Genomic DNA, 18774 nt, shown 5'->3' on the forward strand with positions numbered 1-18774 from the left:
AGCACATGCAATCTTGGGTTGCATTAACAAAGGCATAGCATGTAAGTCACAGGAGGTGACAGTACTTCTCTGCTGGGATCTGTGTAGGCCTCAGCTGGAGAACTGTTTCCCATTGTGGTCACCAATATATTGAAAGAATGTAGAGAAACTGGAAAGGACCCAGAGGCGAGCAACAAAGATGATCAAAGGGATGGGATGCAAGCCATACGAGCAAAGGCTGGAGGAAATGGGTATGTTTAGTTTGGAAAAGGGGAGATTAAGGGGGGACATGATCGCAGTCTTCAAATACTTGAAAGGCTGCCATAAAAAGATGGAGAAAAATTGTTCTCTCTTGCCACAGAGGACAGGACAAGAGGTAACAGGTTCAAACTCCAGCAGAGCAGATTTAGATTAAATCTCAGGAAACACTTCCTCACTGTAAGAACAGTAGGCAAATGGAACACACTGCCAGGGGAGGTTGTGGAAGCTCCTTCATTCGAGGGTTTCAAAAGGAGGCTGGATGGCCATCTGTCTGGGATGGCTTAGACCCAACAAATCCTGCATTTGGCAGGGGGTCAGACTAGCTGTCTCATGGAGTCCCGTCTAACTCTGGGGTTCTATGAGTCTATGATTCTGCTGGAGATCTTTGTACTAGTAACAAGACTTAAACGCAGCCAACTCCCTTTGCCCAGGCCCGGGAACAGCCACTGGACATTAATGACTATTGGCCACTGCTGACCCGGGCCAGATTCCCACCAGCAATGAGGTGGCAAAAGGCTGTGTGGCCCTCTGCTGATCCCCTGAGCCAGCCTGTCACTCCCATGTTCTAGTCTATAGGTTCTTAGTCCGCTCCCATCACTGCAGTATCCAAGGGCCTTCTGGTCATGCATTGTGCAATGTGATGAACATTGGTCATGTGGTTTGTTCTCTCCTCCTCTCCACAGTGTGCCTAGCGGAGTGCTAGGGTTTGTTTTATACCTGTACCTGGTCGCTGTATTTGGGTCAGAGGAGGCAGATCAAAGCAGCATGCTCTGCACGGGGAGCAGAAGGTGGGGAGGTTTGGGATGATCCTTAGTTCTTGGGGGAGTTCACTGAGCAGTCTGGGACCAGCCCCAGAAAGCTCTGTCTCCTGCACAGATGAACCTGACCCTGGTGGTGGAGAGTTCTGCTGGACCACAGGAGTGGATCTGTCAATTACAGTTTTCATCCCAGGGCTTTAAGCTCTTTAGATACTCTGGGCCCAGGCTATGGAGCACCTTGAAGATAAGGCCTGAAAACCTGACCTGGACTCGAGCACCCTGTCGTGGCTGTTTCCGTCCGCAAACACAGCATCCCCTTGCAGCCCCTGCCTGCTGCCCTGCCAGCAGCATTTGACGTGTCAGCAAAATCAACTTGGGTCAATAACTAAGTGCCAGCACCGTGTGACACTGAGGTGGGGCCGTGAAGAAGTTTAGCATTTATGGGACAAAAGTTATAGATCTGTCAGGCAATCATCTGCCATGCAGGACTGCGCGGGACGATAGCGTGAGTGCTCGCTGCCGAGGACCAATGTGCTCCCCGCAGCCCGTCAGCCAAGGCAGATGCCTGCTGCTCCCCCTGTCAAGCCAGCATGCTCCACTGAGTGCTTCGCTCACTCCTTTGTCCATGCATCAGGCAAAATGGCTCCCCCAGCTCTCTGTGAGTAAGTGACATAATCTAAGCTGCAGAGAGGTGTACGTGTTTCTCTCAGCTCATCCCGCTGAGCTGCCCCTCCAAGATGCATGATGAAGCATCTAACTGGCTGGTACGTCCTCCAGGGCAAGCACCACCGGTGAGACAGCCTGGTGTCCGCGTGGGCCAGAGGGATGGGGTGCAGAAGTGAGTAACGTTCCCCATGGGTTTGTGGCATAACTCACAGTCCCATTTTGCCAGGCTGGATTTGTCCTTTGAACATGTCCAGGACGTGCTCCCTAGGCTCCCCTTGACCTCTTGAATCACATGTGGTCGGCTCTACAAACAATTCAGGGTATATCCTCAAACCAATCTGCTCCTGCCCACATAATTCTGCACACACAGGGATCCCTATGCAGGAAGCCACTGTTGGTAATGCCACCTTTCTGCCCTCGTCCAGGCTCAGAGCCTCGCTGCTGTCTTTGGCTGTTCCCTCTCCCGCCCCAGTCTTTCACTAAACTCTTCACTCATCTCACCAGAAGCCACCCTTTCTTCACTAACCCGTTGTCTGCGCCTTCATCGCCTCCCACCTTGACTATTGTAACCTGCTTCTTCCTGGTCTCCCCTCTTCTCCCCTCTCTTCAATCCAGTTGACCCAAACCATTGCTCCCAGAGCCAACTTCCTCTCCTGTCACTCGGCACATGTTATATCCCCGTCTTCTGGAATCCTCCACTGACTGGCTCCTAAATTCAAGCTCTTCTCACTTTCTACTGCGCTCTTCCCACGTACTTCACAAGCTTCTCCCTTTACCCTCCCTTAGCTGCACATCTTTTCTCATGCTTCCCCTTACACTTGGAGCAGTTTCTCCTCTCTTGCCCATGAAGAGTCCCATCTCCTCCTTCAACCCCTTTGAAGCCCTCTTCTTTGAAGCCCCACTGCCGTTCTCCAGCATTATACCTTGGTGGCTAGCAGCCTGGTCAGGTAGATCTCGGACACCATCTTGCTGCCCCGGTCGCCCTCTTTTTGGTCTCCATGCTCATGATTCTTGACTAGATGCCACATCTTGACTCCGCTCTCCAGGTCAGGTGTGATCATGGGTGTGCGGGAGCGCAGGCTGTCTGGGCTGCCTGTGTAACGGATCATGTTTTCTGGAACACAAAGCCACAGCTTGCTCAAGAATCAATTCTCCACCTTCAAGAAGAGGTGGCCACATCAGGGGCGGGAAATGTGATTTCCTAGGGAAATACTCTGCAGTCATGTCTGCTTTAAAAATGGAACTCTACTATCAAATCCCACACAACGCCTGCCTTAGCTGCACCTGCAACATTCGCACACATCTAGAAGTTCCGAGGCACCTGAGCAGATACACGGGAAAACTTTCCTGCAATGAGTTCAGTTAGCCTGGGAAAGGGTCTCCCGGGGGAAAGGGTGGGAGCCTTATCCCGCGGCACCACGACGGCCAGGCTGGACGAGACACTAGTACATTTAGAAAGGGGGATGTTCCAGCACCGGCGAGGGCTACACATGTTGCTGCTGTGATTCAGGGCAGGCAGCCACGGCTGGAAATGGGTTCCTTCATGGGTAATCAGAGCAGGATCCTGAGAACCCACAACTCCCACTGGCTCCAGCAGAAGCTGCAGGTGCTGAACAGCCATCTGGGCTAGGCCCAAAGAGCTTCACAATCCGAGAGCTTGTCTTTCGGTGTGTGCTGGGCTTGGTACACACAATGGATAATGACCTCTCCCCCCAGCCATTTGCTCCCTCCTTCCCCCAATACACCCCATTCGCTACCCACCACTGTGTCATTCCCTCCTCCAAAGGGGGCTGCTCAGCTCATTGCACCCCAAACCTGCCCATGTGGATGGCATGATGCCCCATTGAAAGCCACCTCCATTAATGGAGGAACCCATTACTACTTCCCTTTCCAAAGGCCCAGGGTGACAGCCTGGGCAACCCCCCGGCCCTCCAGCAGCGCTACAAGTTAACTGTAGTTAACACACAGATGGTGACCCTTCCAGCAGCAGGTTCTGAAGCAGCTTCATTAATGCGTTACTGGCCGCCCGGTATTAATTACTGGATGGAATACTCATGTTAACTCTGGCTGCTGCTCCCTTTACTTCAATTAACAATCACTTCTGACCCACCACCTTTTTTCCCCACTCCCCCCTCAGCCCCTCTCCTAAAAATCCAGTAGCACAGAACTCAGGAAACATAACAATAATGAAACCACCCAAACCCCCTTCCTTGCAAAGGTCACAGTGTCCTTCCAGAATGGCAACAAGGCTGCAAAGAACATGAATATTAATAAGGCTTGGTGCATTGCCGGTGTCCTTGGAGTAAGGGGAAGCGAGTTCCTCTGGACGCTGAGTAACTGTACTTTCCCCCAAGCTACAGAGGATGACGAGGATCAGACTTACTTTCATATATTTAAAAAGACTGGATGAGGCAGCTGGATCCAGAGTAGTGGATGGTTTATATCACTCTCCTGTTGCACTCTGGGAACTCATTTCCCTTTAATCCTCACCTGCTGCTGCACTTCTTGAGCCAGAAGTCCAACCAACAGGCAGCTACGCATGTGGGGGCATCAGTGGCCGGTTGGGAAGGAGAGAGGAGCTGGTCTTGGTGACTCAGGGAAGCTCAGTTCTATTCTGGGCTTTGCAGCAGAATTTCCAGGGAACCCACTTTACCTCCCATGTCACTTAGCCTTAGTCTCCCCACGTGTACAATGGTAATAATGGAACTTGGGCCGCTCAGTAAAGTGCTTAGAGAGCTAACGAGCTTGAGAAGTGCTAACTTTTATTGTTCCAGGTGTAATCTCACCCTGGCCAAAGTCACCTGGATAAAAGAGTGAGCTTCCATAAACACCATTAATTAGAATAACTTAGCCCTTGGATTATCCAGTGCTTTTCATCTTCACTTGCTGTACAAATGCTAGTTGGCTGTGGCATGCTGTTCCCTTTGCAGGTGCTCAACATCTCCCCCATTGTGGCCACTAATATCTCCCCTAACGTACATCAGCAAACAGGCCCTTACCATACTTGCTAGCAGAGGTCCTGGAGACAGTGGAGTTGTTGACAGCATTGTAGGCAGTGACCTGCTTGGAGACTAATGCTACCACGGATCCATCTGGCACCTGCGAAGGAAAGAGAACTTACCAATAAGTCTCCTAGAGCTGGCCAAAAAGTGCACCCGATAACATAAAGGAAACCCAGCCAGTGAAACCCGAGCGATCAATCACTATTCCTGCTGAAAGGATCTCATTATTAGTTACTTATGGCCCACCCCTGCAAACCCTTCCTCATGGGAGTAGGGCCAAACCCTGCTCTCCCCCCTCATGCCTCCCAGTGCAAATCTGGAATCACTCTGCCTACTTGGTATGAAGGCAGAATCTGGCTCATACAGGGACTGACCCAGAGCCCTCTGTAATCAACGGGAGTCCTTCCATTGGCTGCAATGGGCTTTGGAGCAGGCCCTTAATGGGCTACTCCCATGAGCAAGGGTTTGTAGGACAAGGACATGGAATTAGGTCAAGGGCCTTGTCTTCGTACATGTCTGTAAAGTGCCCAGCGTGAGATCCATACCCACATGATTGTTTTTATAATGGACAAGAGATTGCAACAGGCTTATCTTTTAAAAGTAGGGAAGTGCCAATTCTTCTAATTGTTCAATAGTCCACAGAACAGGAGCGTGACATTCAAAAGGTCCATGACACAAGCTCTTATAATGAGAGATGGTCTGAAGAGTCTGAAATAGGGTTCAGCTAGAGCTTGGGGTTCAAGATCAAGACACATCAGGTTAGAAATCAGAGTAGACATGCACAGACTCCTGATAGGGCACAGGACTTTGCCACACCAGTAGGGCATTGTCACTACTACAACAGAGGGGGGAAATGGTGTCTCTATTGTTCTGCCCATGGAGATGGCGGCTGGAAATCTGTTGTGCTGCAGGAAGTCTCACATAACATCTCAAAGGAGGAGAGAGCCTCTTGAAATGAGACAAACCTGCCAATCCATTAGCTAGGCATTTGTGTGGCTTCCTTTCAAAAGCAAGTGAAACAATAAGCAATTCTGAGCCAATGTGGAAGCGAAGTTGTATCAGGAGCATCTTGGATACATAAGAAGTTATAAAAAGATGACCCCCCCCAAAAAAACACCCGTGAAGAGCCACTAGCTCTTGTCTCTGTAATAATAATAATTAGCTCTTATGCAGAATCTTTTCATCTTCAAAGCACTTTACAGATACTAATTAATCAGCTCTCTCAACACTTGAGTAAGGTCTCTGTGCTATTATCCACATATTGCAGATGGGGCACTCAGAGGTTAAGGTCCAGGTTTGTAAATGTATTTAGGCAACTAAAGATGCAGCTAGTGGGATTGTCCAGAGCGTGTCAGTACCAAACTCTCACTGCCATCAGATGTTTAACAGGGAGGGTGATTAACCGTCGGAACAACTGTCCTGGGGCTGTGGTGGATTCTCCATCACAGGCAATTTTTAAATCAAGGCTGGATGTTTGTTCTGAAAGATCTGCTCTGACTCAAACAAGGGAAGCTCTCTGGCGTGGGTTCTATGGGGGGTTGCACTAGGTGATCCCAATGGGCCCTTCTGATTTGGCAATGTAGGAAGAGGAGTTAGGTGCATTTCAAGATCCCACTCGGCACCTATCTACAGCCTTAGGCACCTAACTGTCTTTGGCAACCTGGTCCCACGTGACATGCCCAGAGAGCCAGTGCTTAGAACTCAGGAGCTCCCAGCCCTGTACTCAGTGTCAGATCCTTAGCTAGTGTACATTGGTGTGGCTCTACAATCTCCAGTGGAGCTACAGTGATTTACACCAGCTGAGGATCTGGCCTATAGCATTTACCGGCCGTAGATCTCAAAGCACTTTCCAACAGTAGGTAAGGACAGCTGTCCCCACTTCTTAATATCATTATCCACTCAGGGAAATGGCGCCCCCTATGGGGACAGAGTGGCTGAGCTGGGACTAGAACCAGGATCCGGTCAGCACCCTCACTGCTGTCCGTCCTCTCATCCTCCTGCTTCCAGACAACAGGCCCCCAACTCCTACTGCTGCTAATGTCAAAGATCCTCCGGAGCACAGTGGCCTTGCCCTCCAGGAGAAAATGTGTCATTCTCCCTCCCCTGCAGAGGGAGAGAATTAGCTTGTGTCCTGCTCATCTCCGCTCCCCATCTATTTCTAATCTGCTTGCCTTCCCCTGCCCCCTCCTCCATGCTAATCACCAGCCGCAGCCTGACATCTCATCTACTGCCAGTTGGGGGCCTTCAGTCAAGCCTTCCCTTTAAGAGGGTGGCGGCTTATCTCGCCCTCTAGCCCCACACCAAATAGTTTGCAGGAGGGCTTTTATTAGGTATCACTGGACTGACGTCAGTACGGACAATGCCAGCAGTAGTGGCCTGGGGGAGAGGTACAGGGCCCCTTCCTTCCCAGTGATTGGTATCTGAGTAGCTGTCAATCTTTGTCCCTTAAAGCAGAGTTGTTTTCCCTTCTTTTATTCCCCTTCCTAACACTGATCTGCCCTCTTCCCCGCCTATCGCACAGAGCAGAGTAGGCAGGGGGAAATCCTCACTAAAAGGAGAATCATGGGAGGTCGGTGTTAGTGCTGGCCATCAAATATTTGTCTGAACAGGTTTTTGTCGGAAAATGCTGATTCAACTAAACTGATTTTTGGTGCGAAATTGCATCGATTCTGATGAAAGTTTCCACAAAAACAAGTATTTTTGAAACAGAAGCAAAACTGTTCAGAAAAATTTTGAAATTTCATTTCAAAAACAAAAATTGTGTTTCAAACTGTAGTTTATTTTAATATTAGTGGCATTATTTTTACATTTTTTCAAGACCTGTCAGTAATAGTGCAGAATATGATGTCATATCATGTCAAATCATGTTCTCGTCTGACATAATATAATAGCAGAAGCCATTTTTATTGAACGTTTATATTATTTATTTTCTAAAAGCCATTCAGGGCAGCTGCTACTTAGTTCAGCTTGAAACATCTTATCCTATTTTCTAGCTCAAAGAGTCTCCTGTTTGTGTTGTAGTGAAACAGTCTGTGGGGGAAAGGGGGGAGCGATGGAACTTATTTACAGGGCGTCATTGTCTGGGATTGCTCTTTGCTTGTTCCAGCCCCAGATCTCAGACAGGGTTGGCAGGGGAGCAGCTGCTCAGATGATGAGAGCAGCAGTGTAACACTCCTGTGGAGAAGGAGAGAAGGTGCAAAGCGACTGTGTTAGGAGGTGCAAAGAGACTGTGTTAGGAGACCAGATGGTGCAACCTTGATGATCTCTGGGGTGAGCTCTGTCAGTGGCCTTTGAAGAAGGGGTAGATGGGTTGGGGCAGAGAGTGGCAGTACTTGGCAGTGCCAGTCCAGTTGTTTGATTGGCACTGAACCCTCCCAGCAGAGGCAGGTAACTTGGCCAGGCCTGTGTCCCTGGCAGAGGGCTCCTGTCTCATTACCTGGTAGTGTGCCAAGGTATTGAGTCTCTTCCAGTCGTTCTCTATCTTGGTGGTAATGTCTTCGTCCTGCAGGATCATTCGGGCCCCACTTGCCTGCCGCCACTCTGCAGCGAGAAAGGGCACATTTCACTCTGCTCTGCAGAGTCCCAGGAAGAAGGAGGCAGCTCAGCATACACCTTACACATGCAACATGGAGACCACATACCATCAAGCAGGACAACACCTGCCCACAAACACCTGACAAGAGACCCAAAGATATGCATAGTGCACAGAGATGCACACGACACCTCCCCCCACACACACAGAAAAAGGCACACTCCACATACATGCCCATGCCACGTATACCCCTGCAAACCAGAGACAGGTGAACCTTCAAAGATTCAGGGAGATGATTCAGAGAAGTATCCGAAAGCATAGGCTACATGGCAAAGTTCTGAGTCAGTTCTTACATTATCTGAATGGGTTTGCTTGCCTGGGATAAAAACACATATATCCCACTACCATTCATCACACACACCCATGAACCCAAAGTCTAACTCCTGGCTGAGATGAGCACAAAACAGCTCCTACGAGCTCAGCCTTTGGGATCATGCCATGTAGCTGTTGCCCATAGACCCCAGGGGCCTCTGAGTCTGGTCATAGGGCCATGGCCTTTTTGGGTTGCAAGGTATAGCTGATTGATGTCAGCTGATGATCCGAGCCATAGAGTGACAGCTCCTTGGGTGTAGACGGTGCTGTCCTTTGTGGTTTGCACAGCACCAAGTGGACCGCTGGGCTCGAGCAATATTGGTGCTTGTATGGCACTTTTCGTCCACAGATCGCCAAGCGCTGCCTGTAGAGATGGGGAGGCCCATTGCCACTCCTTTACAGACGAGGAGACAGCAGTGCACAGCCAGCCAGGGGCAAAGCTGGAGACAGAACCCAAGCTTATTGCCTTCCAATCCCACGCCTTGCCCATCGTAACACCCTGCCTCTTCCAACACAACCCTACCTAGCCACATGTAAATGCACAGGGATCCTGTTTCTCACCAGCTACAGCAGACATCTAATTTAATGCCTATCAGCATGGTATCTAAATGCCACGTGCTTGAATGATTATGTGGTGCTGGTAACTGTCTCTACATTCTTCTTACTGGGCAGTCCCATCTGGTGGCTGCCTTTGAGAGAATCTTATATTGAAACTAGGGTTGATACATACCTCCATCTGAACGGGACAGTCCCAGTTTCCCTCAGATTGAAGACTTGACTTATTTGCCCTTGGTCTAACCATGTGTGGGAATAGCCAATAGTACCATAAATGTGACCAAAGATGTCAAACTGTAGTTTAATTGGGAGAAACTACAGCCAACCATGGGTTAGCCATAGACAACTTTGGTTTAACCAAAGGCAAAAAGAACCACCCATGGTTCAACCATCGCAGTCACTGCCAAATACAGTTTAACCACGAGCCTGGTCATCATAAACCATACCCATGTCCTTGAGTTAATTAAAATGAACCTCTGAATGTGGAAACATCACCTGCCAACTGTCTTTACTGCTTCCAATGTAAAAAGTCAAGAGTTGTTGCAAATTTCTTTTGGTTTCAGCAATTTTCTCATCCCATAATTAAACTTTACTCATAAAACTGACCCTTGCTTTTACTATTCATTTGAATTAGCAGAAGATCAGGTGCTGAGTGTTTATTGCTGGATGTCACTGAGAACAGAGATCTCTCAAGGATGTAGCAGTTGGCTGGTCAGTAATGGGTACCATGGTTAGGGATGACCCCATATTGGCCAGGATTTATCCCAACTCCTTAAATCACACCCACGGTATCACAGTATTGTCAAAGCACGACCCTTTGCTCCTAGCCACACCTGCAAAGAATCCCAGAGCCCAGCTGTTCAAGACCCAGGTGGTGCAGGGACTGGAGCATTGGGAGGGGAGGAGCATCCGGAAGGAGCTCTTTCTATTACAGAGTCCCGCGCAGAGGTCCACTGCCACTTTGTCAGTGCCTCCTGGGGCTTTCCTCCTTGGATCCCTGATCCTTGCCAGCACTGGCTGCTCCTGTGTCTAATCCCCTTCCCCCACCCCAAAAAAAGCAGGATCCCTGGGCAGTGGCACTGTAATCGTTCGGTGCCGTACACACCCCTACATAGCTAGGTGAGCAGTCAGACATGCCCAGTTCTCAGTTTTGTGGTTGGGTCGGGAACGGAGGGCAAACATGGCTTTTGTCTGTCTTTGCCCTCCCGGTATCCTAGGGCTGTGCAGGGCTGATCTAACTCATGCTCTGCTTCCGACGGGCTCTGGGGGGGCAGAGAATAGCCATAGTGCAGTGCACTCCAGTCACCCCCAGCCACCCTCTCAGATTCCCCCATTTCCTGGGGACTGGCAGCAGGGCTAATGTAGAACCATGACACCAGCTCCACACTGGTCAGGGCATCCCCTGTGCGGGAGGGTTTCTCATTTCCACCCACTTTAAGGCCCCTTTAATCAGGCCCATTGATTTTACATTTATTTCTCATCTGTTTCATTCTTTTTCTCCCAGGCTAGCCCAACGGGCTGTGTTTAGGTTGGGAACTCTGCACGGGAATGTTTCTGATTTCAGAGTAACAGCCGTGTTAGTCTGTATTCGCAAAAAGAAATGGAGTACTTGTGGCACCTTAGAGACTAACCAATTTATTTGAGCATGAGCTTTCGTGCTTATGCTCAAATAAATTGGTTAGTCTCTAAGGTGCCACAAGAACTCCTTTTCTTTTTGGGAATGTTTCTAGCCACACAAGAGCCATTCATGTCCAATGGTGAAAATCCACTGAAGGTTTGAATTCTGAAGCTCTTACTCAGGATTTCTTGAATTTTTTTCTCTGGCCAAGCGCCATGGACTTCAGCTGGCATCTGGGTGAGGGCTGAGAAGGGACTCCAGAATATGGCCCACTGTCTTTAGTGGGAGTTTAGTCTGAGTAAAGACACCCTCTTTAGTAATTAACATCTCAGTTTACCCAACTGTTCCTTAAATACCCTTTCCCTCTCTGCTAGCACTAACAGGCTTGGTCACTCCCAGTGTTGAAAGGGAAGTGGTAGATGCGGGGAGGACAGGAAGGAGATAAAAGTGACCCCTGCATTCATATTCACAGCACTAAGTGAAGATTGTTAGCTTTCTCCTCAACCGCTGCTCCCCGGCCCCTCTCCCATCAGATCAGCGCACTCCTCACAGCAATGGCACAAAGGAGAGACACACTCCAATCCAATTTGTTTCACTTGTACTTTCCAGAGTGCGGGAGGGAGGTAAAAATCCCATTATCTTTATCTTGCCTTCCAATCGGGAGTGGCGGTAAATGCAAACTCAAGAGACAGTTGCTGTGAACTCTATATTTCATTTTGCAGACAGTGTACCCTTTTATTGCATGCAGGAATGACTTATTTTTTAAAAACCTCTTTTAATTCAAGGGAAAAGGGAAATTCCAGAGGCCTTTGACAAGAGGGTTATTTGAGCTGCATCTGATGTCTGGGTGGGGCTTGCGGACTCCCAGGGAGAAGCCCAGAATCTTGGAGCCCTACTGTTTAATCCCATTAACCACTTCCCCTTCCCTGCGAGGTTCTCCAGTGGTGCTGCAGAGTGGAATGAGTTAACCCTGCCCACACCCCCTCTGAGGCAGGTGAGCATTAACAGCCCTATTCCACCAAGGAGGAAACTGAGGCAGAGAGAGAGATTCAGGGGAAGATTTTCAAAGGCACAAAAGGGCAACTAGGTGCTTGGGTCCCATTTAAAGTCAGTGAACGTTGGTCAGCTCACTCCCAGGTGTGTCTTAGATGAGCTTGCCCAAGGACACATCAAGAGTTCATGGGAGAATCCAAACCCCCTGACTTCTAGGCCTTGGCTTTAGCCAGGAGACCACCCTTGCTCTTTAAAGGAAGGCATTGATTGTAACACGCTTAGCCAATACTACTAGGCCCCGAACGCGTAGGCATTTTGGGAGTATCTCACCTACTCCATACCCTGGGTGCCCTCCCTAATAGGCCCTGGCCAAGATATTCTGATGTGATTAGTGACTTTGGATGCTTCAGTTTTTGGGCCCCCAACTCCTTGTGCCTTAAAGGGGCCTGATTTTCAAAGGGTGTGCACTGGGCACTTTCTGAAACCTGGGCCCCTTTAAAGCATTTCAAGCTGCACCCCCAAAAATTAAGGGACCCAAAATCACTAGTTACTTTGGTACCGAAGTGCTGGAGTAGGCAGGACACTTTTCACACCTAACAGTGATTGCCAGACATGGGATGGGCCAGCCCAGGGGATTAGACATGAGATGTGGAGCCTTTCCTCCCTATGCTACAGGAAGTGGTTGGCACTGCTGGTGGGCAGAGGGGCCAAGAACTCCCACTGCAGATGTGAGAAAGGGAAGAGCCCCACTAGGCCCCATCTAGTCCATCAACATGTCGGTGCAGGGCCGTCCCGCTCCTGTATTAGTGTTTAATTCAAATGGGTTATAGAGACTAAATGAACTCCCCACCCCAGAGTTGATCCTTCCAGGTCACAGCACACAGACAGGGGCACTTGCCCTGCTATTGTCCGGGCTGTACCTGTCCACTGCCCAGGGCTGTCAACCCATCACTTTCCACCAGCACTATACTCCCTGTTAAAAGCAACCAGAGCACAGGAAGGGGGGAATTTCTTTGTTTGGAGAGAGTCTGTTTTGGGATTCTCCCCCACCCCCGAATGCTCTTTTAAAGATGTGGCTATTGCTTTGGTTAGGATTTTTGAAATGGGCGCTGTAAAAAGAAGCCTTAAGTAATTTGGCTTTTGGACTAAAATGCTTCCTTCCATCTAAGCAATGGGCCCTCACCCTGGACAGAGAGCCCTGCAAAGCAGCCCTGGAAATGCAAAACTGTTTTTCTCTTCCGAGACCCATGGAGATTAAGGTCAAGATGGGACCACTGAGAGCTAGTCTGACCTCCTACATAACGCTAGCAAGAGAAGTTCACCCGGTGAGTCCTGCTGTTCGAAGTGCTCACACCAGGATTGCACTGATCCCCAGAGCTTTATGGTCACTTAGACCAGTGCTTCTCAAGCTATCTGATGTGGGGGACTGGCAATTTTTACCCCAATGTTTGCGCAGACCGGCAGCAGATGGCTCGCGGACTGCCACTGGTCCGCAGACCACCACTTTGAGTAGCACTGACTTAGACTATGAACATCCGAAGAGCAGACCCCCCCACTTTTCCACCTTGTGTTCCTTTCACTATCATCAAAGGACCCCATGTTCCAAGGAGCTTCTGTCTCCCTGTGAGGAATGGCTGTGACTCCCTCTGGACATACACCCCTCTTCCCCACCAGGCTCCCCCAAAGAGAGTTACTCCTCCATCCTCATTAGCAGGTGAGCTAAGAAAGCCTGTTGCTTTACTCAATGCTGGGAACAGGCTTGCCCTGGACGAGGCATGCCTAGGTCTTTTCCATCTTCAGTGCGGATGACTCATGTCAATAAACTCTTTATTAATCAGCCCCTTTACGGGCATGAAAAGTTCTTCCTTCCTGGGGGCAGGTGTGTATAATGCCTGTTAATCCCCACTGGATCCCACTATCCTACCCGCCCCCAATCATTCAGCAGCTCCAACACATGTGTAAGGACCAGAGCAGAGATCACACAGCTCATTAGGGCCCTAATCCAAACTCTTCTAGGAAGCGGGGGAGGGGGAGGTTGTTCTGGTTCAGATCCAGCTGAGAGATAGGTCCACGCTCGGAGGTTCAGAGTTGGATCTAAACCTGCCCTCAGTTTGGAGAGGGCATGGGATCTGGGGGTCTTGTTCAGGCCTAGCTGATTAAGGCCAAAGCAAATTAGCCTTAGAACATAGCCCATTTGTCCCCTAGAGATCATCATTGTCCAAGGTGGTTCCAATCCAGCCTCAGCCCCTCATAGTGCTTGTGGAATTCCTGGTTCCCTGTCCTACCAATGCCACTATGTATTCCGCAGTGTCCCAGCAGATCCCAGCACCCTCTGTCAGTGCCCACCCTTGGATCCAAACTTAATGTTTCCCCTGGCCCCAGCCCGGCACAAGGCCTGGGTCAATATATCCGGCCCGAATCCGCCGCACCCCCGGTCTCCAGTTCCTGGCTGGCCTCACTCTCACCCTCATCCAGTCCCTCGCTGACAGTCGTCCGCTCCAAAAACATCTCGGGTTCATTCTTGCTAATTTATACGATTTGGTTTTTACTGCTGCTGCTTTTGGCAGCTTGTTCCATTATTTTAACCACCCTTTGTGAGCAAGAATCCTGCTGCAATTGCTGACAGGCATCCCTCTCCTCCTCCCTCTTTCCTCCTCCCAACTTAACTTCAATCCCTGACCTCTCATTTCTGCCTTCATTATCATCCTAAATGGTTTCTTGGCATCAGTCCATTCCTTTTCCTCTGGGTTTCGCGTCTGCTTTTGCAGGATTTTATAGACTCCATAATTTTCCACTCAAGTCTCTTTCATTTAAGGTCACAGAGGGAAAATTCCGGCTAGTCTGCTCCCAGGATGAAATCCCAAGTACCCTACCAGGAACCATAAGGGTGGCCCTAAGCAGCACTTAGTACAGTGCTGTGTCCTGTCATTCTGTCCTCCTGCTAGAACCCAAGAGGAGCTATCTGGGACCTGCTGTTATACCTGATTGCAGATCTCTCAGCTTTCACTTCAGATCTAGGCTAGGAGAGGTTTCTGTTTATGCAACCCTAAACACTATAGCTGAGAGCCGGTGCATGAGAACAGCAATATGAACCTGACTAGACATGTAACTGAAATGGACATGTCTCGCTCCATTCTCCAAGCCGAGTGAAGTGCTGCAGAGCAAACAACGTGTCATGGTGAAAAGTGCATGAGCTCTGTGAAGTCCTTTGGTTTATAACACTCTGAGGCAGTAATGTAATGTAGAGAGAAGCCGAACACCACTCTGGAGCCCTGGGTGCGTATCTGCCGCTCCTAGGCAGGGAGGAGACTCAGCTACTTTCCTGGCACTATCCCTTGTCCCTGCTGCTCTCTACTGTGGGATCTAGGCAGGGTAGGCAGCCAGCAGCGGGTGGGGTGGGTTGGGGACCACAGGGAGTCACATCACCCATCCCTGTGGCCAGTGGGGCTTGGGGCTGGAAATCAATACTACCTGGGCCAACTGGCTGTCTCAGTGAGGGTGTAAACCCCATCTGAACCCTCCACCCTGACAGAAGGCGTAGCAAGAAATCTCAGCAAGAGGAACCTAACCGAGATCACCATCACTCCTGGGGGTTTTCCAGCAGGATGGGGCAACTGGGCTCTAGGGTTCTCAGGGCTGCAGCGACCCTTTCCAGTCCTTGGCCAGCTGGGCTCCTCTGCGCAGGGGCGGGAACACAGGCTGCTCTTCCCTTTGTGGCTGTCCTTGAGGCAGGAGGAGCAGAGGTGTATGGTCTTGAGGGCAGGGAGGGTCTCGTGTCTCCAGTTATTGATCCCTCCAGCCTCGTCTCATTCCTGCTGCTTTGCTCTGAACACGCCGCAGTGAGTCCCCTTCTGTCTGGTGAGGTAGTGCTCAGAACTGAACACAAGGGCCCAGATGGGTTTGAATTACAGCCTTCCCTGCTCCCCTCCCCCCTCCGTGATGGGCCACATGCTCACATACCCAGGTCCATGTCAGCAGCTTTGGGCCTGTGGGAGCACGGCACATTCTTGAAGATGGCGTCAAGAATCTTCTCCTTGACCTGCGTGATGGTGTCACAGTTGAGGATCTTCACGGGGATCTCTGGGCTGTTCACGTTGTCGGGGTTCACGCAGCTCAGGACCTGAGGGAGGGAGACAGAGTGGCAGTGAGAAAAGCCAGACCCTTGGTGAAGACATGGGAGCTGCTCATCGCTACTCCTTCCTGGACAGCTCAGAGCTAGCCACTGGGTCCTACAGCATGGATGGCTCCAGGACAAACCTTCAGGTGACTCTAGCCAGGAATGGTACAAGAATCATGCTCAGCATCTGCATGGCTCATTAACGAGGACCTGGTCATTCTTCTCCCTCACAGGAGACCCAGGGATCTGGTTCCAAACAAGGTGTCTATATCGGTTAATCCACAACGGGGCTGCCTACACTCCCTTACACCAGGGTCGGTTAGCATTACACAGGGTCTGCTCCTGCTCCCACTGAAGCTAAAGGCAAATGTCTCACTGTCTTTAATGGAAGCAGGGTTTGGCCCTTAGCTAGATGCTCTGGAGTCCCAGCTGCCTGCTCAGGATCTTACAACAAGCAGGATGCAGATGGCTGTCTGCTCTCCTTGTCTATCTCTCTTCAACCCCTTCCCCACTACATGGGGACCTCTCCCAATGGGTTGGAGTCACAATACCCAGCTATCTCATCAAAGTGGCAGTCCTTACATTGAATTTCCTTGAGCCTCACCTTGGCTTCTCTTCTGTGATTGCGATCCAGGAGCCCATTACTGCCAGCTCTGCATTTGCCATCAGGATACTTGTCCCATTAGGAACGGGACAGTGGCCAACCAACCAACTCATTTCACACAAGCCACTGACAAAATGCTCACAGCTTTCCATCAGTGCTGACCCTGGGCTAGATCTGAACTGATGACCTAAAAGTTGAAAGGACCTTGGGCCCTTTAATAATCCTCCAAGTCCTCCACAGCCCCTTAGAGAGCTTCACAGTTCAATAAACGCCTCCTTGGGTTGCACTGGCAGCCTTGGTTCGAATGTTCAGGTAGCATGGTCTTGAATCCCTGAACTCCTAGTTTGTTTTCTGTCCAAACTCTTCTGCAAAATGAGGTGACAGGCCGTACAGCCTCTGCACCAGGTGAATTCCATTACTTGGAAATACAAGGATTCTTGAATAATTACATCTTGCTCTGGCACTTGGCACAAGAAACGTTACCCAACTAAAGAGGCCTCTGATTCCTCGGAGGACAACAGCATCTGCTCCCCAGCCTCTGTGCAACAGCTAAATGCAAAGCAGATGGGGGCCAGAAGGGGGAGGGGATGTCTTAAAGTCACACACAGAATGTAATCGAAATTTGGCCACTAACTCACAGACATTTATAAGTTCAGCATTCTGTTTTTTTCTCGGCGAGGGAGGGTGAAGTGTATAAACGTCTATAAACTTAAGGCACCTTTATATTTTGGAGGGTAGTTAAATTGAGCTGCAGGTTGCATGCGATTGTTAAAGTTCCCATGGCCCTTTTACAAGAGCAGGAGTGTTAATCTTGGTGTCCTGGCCAAATTATTTTGACTGTAAATTCCCATGTAGTGTTTCATAGCTCCAGGATTCACTAGATATGGGATTCTTCTTCACTTCCTGTCCTGATCTACTGAGCAGTGCTGCAGTCACCCCAGAGGCAGCTGCTTTTCAGTGGTCACTGTATGTTGTTTGCAAAGGGCTTTGGAATCTTCTAAATGAATGGTGCAATATCAATGTAAGATATTAATAAGATTATAATACAGTTATTTATGTGTCACTCCAAGAGTGTAGGAAAAGCATAAATTCAGTTAATAAACCATCAAATAATAAAATAACAAGTAAGATTTCTATAGCATCTTTCACCTCAAAGGATCTCACAGATGTTTACAAAGAGCACCACTAAAATGAAGCCACCGCAGGGTGTGATCAACTTGCACCTATCACGCTGCACAACTCCGGGGATGGGAAATTTTGATCAAGGACACCTGGGCAAAGCCTAGCTCTTGTGAAAAATCCTGAGAGAGGAGTTCTTGCTCAGGTGTTTCCCCTACAAAGTGAACAGCACAGGGCTCCTTTGATTGATAGTGGACGCATGATGGATTGAGCTGACCCTGACGAGAATGGACCCTGTCGATTTTATCCCTAGCAAGGGATGTTGGAAGCGGTCCTGATGCAGCATGCTGGTTATTTACCATCCTGCCACCCATGGCAAGATCTCACAGGGGAGTCAGAATGCACAGCAGTATGTCTGTGTCTCAGGTTTGCCTGCAGCAAGCTCCCTTTAATTTTACAGCAGCCACATTGATGTCCAAACTCGAGGTGGCTACCTGGCTTCACATTTGACAATGGAAACAAAACAGCCTTTTGCTGACTCAATCAAAAGGTGCAATTAGAGATAGGCACCTGACCAGCTCGGGATTTTCAGGATAAGGCAGGGAGGCTCCTTCTTTCTCTACCACAGCATCACCTAGAACTGACCCTTGGAGGAAGCAGCCAGCCCTTTTTACCTGCTGGTTGGGCCCTGATTGGCTTCTGGTAGCTCCCAGCCCTTCTGGCTGCTGGAGGACCAATTCTCACTGGTTCTACCTGCAACTGATCCTGGGTGGGCTTTCCTTAGGCCATTCTTGGAGGTCTAAATTTGTTTCTTTGAGTGGTGTGTGCCACAGCACGGGGCGACAAATGCCTAGTCCAGCCCATCACAGCCCATTCCAGTGAAAAGGTCCTCAGGGTGGGGATGGGAATGGATGTTCTCCCTTAAACTGTGAATGGGGTTGGGAGAGATTAGACGCACAGGTACTCTCATAATGGGACAGAGCAATGACTGTTCAGTCCCTGATGGTGACTAATGCCACCTGTTTTGGAGGAAGATATCAACTCCCAGTAACGCCCATTGTGTGATGCTGTATAAGCACTTGGATAGTACCTGTGATGTGCACCCTAGGGAGATGTCAAGCTGTTTTAACTTTGTTGCCTTTGAATTTCATGGGGCATCCTCTCCTTGTGGTGTTAGAAAAACTCCCTCTGGACCAGT

General features: G+C 49.6%; 1 protein-coding gene across 1 annotated transcript in view; it reads right to left on the minus strand.

Moving 5' to 3' along the window:
* PLXNA4 (plexin A4) overlaps positions 1 to 18774 on the minus strand; it is a 578455-nt gene that overhangs the window by 33664 nt on the left and 526017 nt on the right. Inside the window, exons 24-27 of the mRNA XM_073328857.1 lie at positions 15697 to 15856; positions 8103 to 8206; positions 4664 to 4763; positions 2588 to 2778 (exon numbers count right to left, since the gene is read on the minus strand). Of these exons, the coding sequence (XP_073184958.1) occupies positions 2588 to 2778; positions 4664 to 4763; positions 8103 to 8206; positions 15697 to 15856 (555 nt within the window). The remainder of the gene's footprint in view (positions 1 to 2587; positions 2779 to 4663; positions 4764 to 8102; positions 8207 to 15696; positions 15857 to 18774) is intronic.

Source organism: Lepidochelys kempii, chromosome 1 (genome assembly GCF_965140265.1).
Source record: "Lepidochelys kempii isolate rLepKem1 chromosome 1, rLepKem1.hap2, whole genome shotgun sequence".
Classification (NCBI taxonomy): Eukaryota; Metazoa; Chordata; order Testudines; family Cheloniidae; genus Lepidochelys; species Lepidochelys kempii.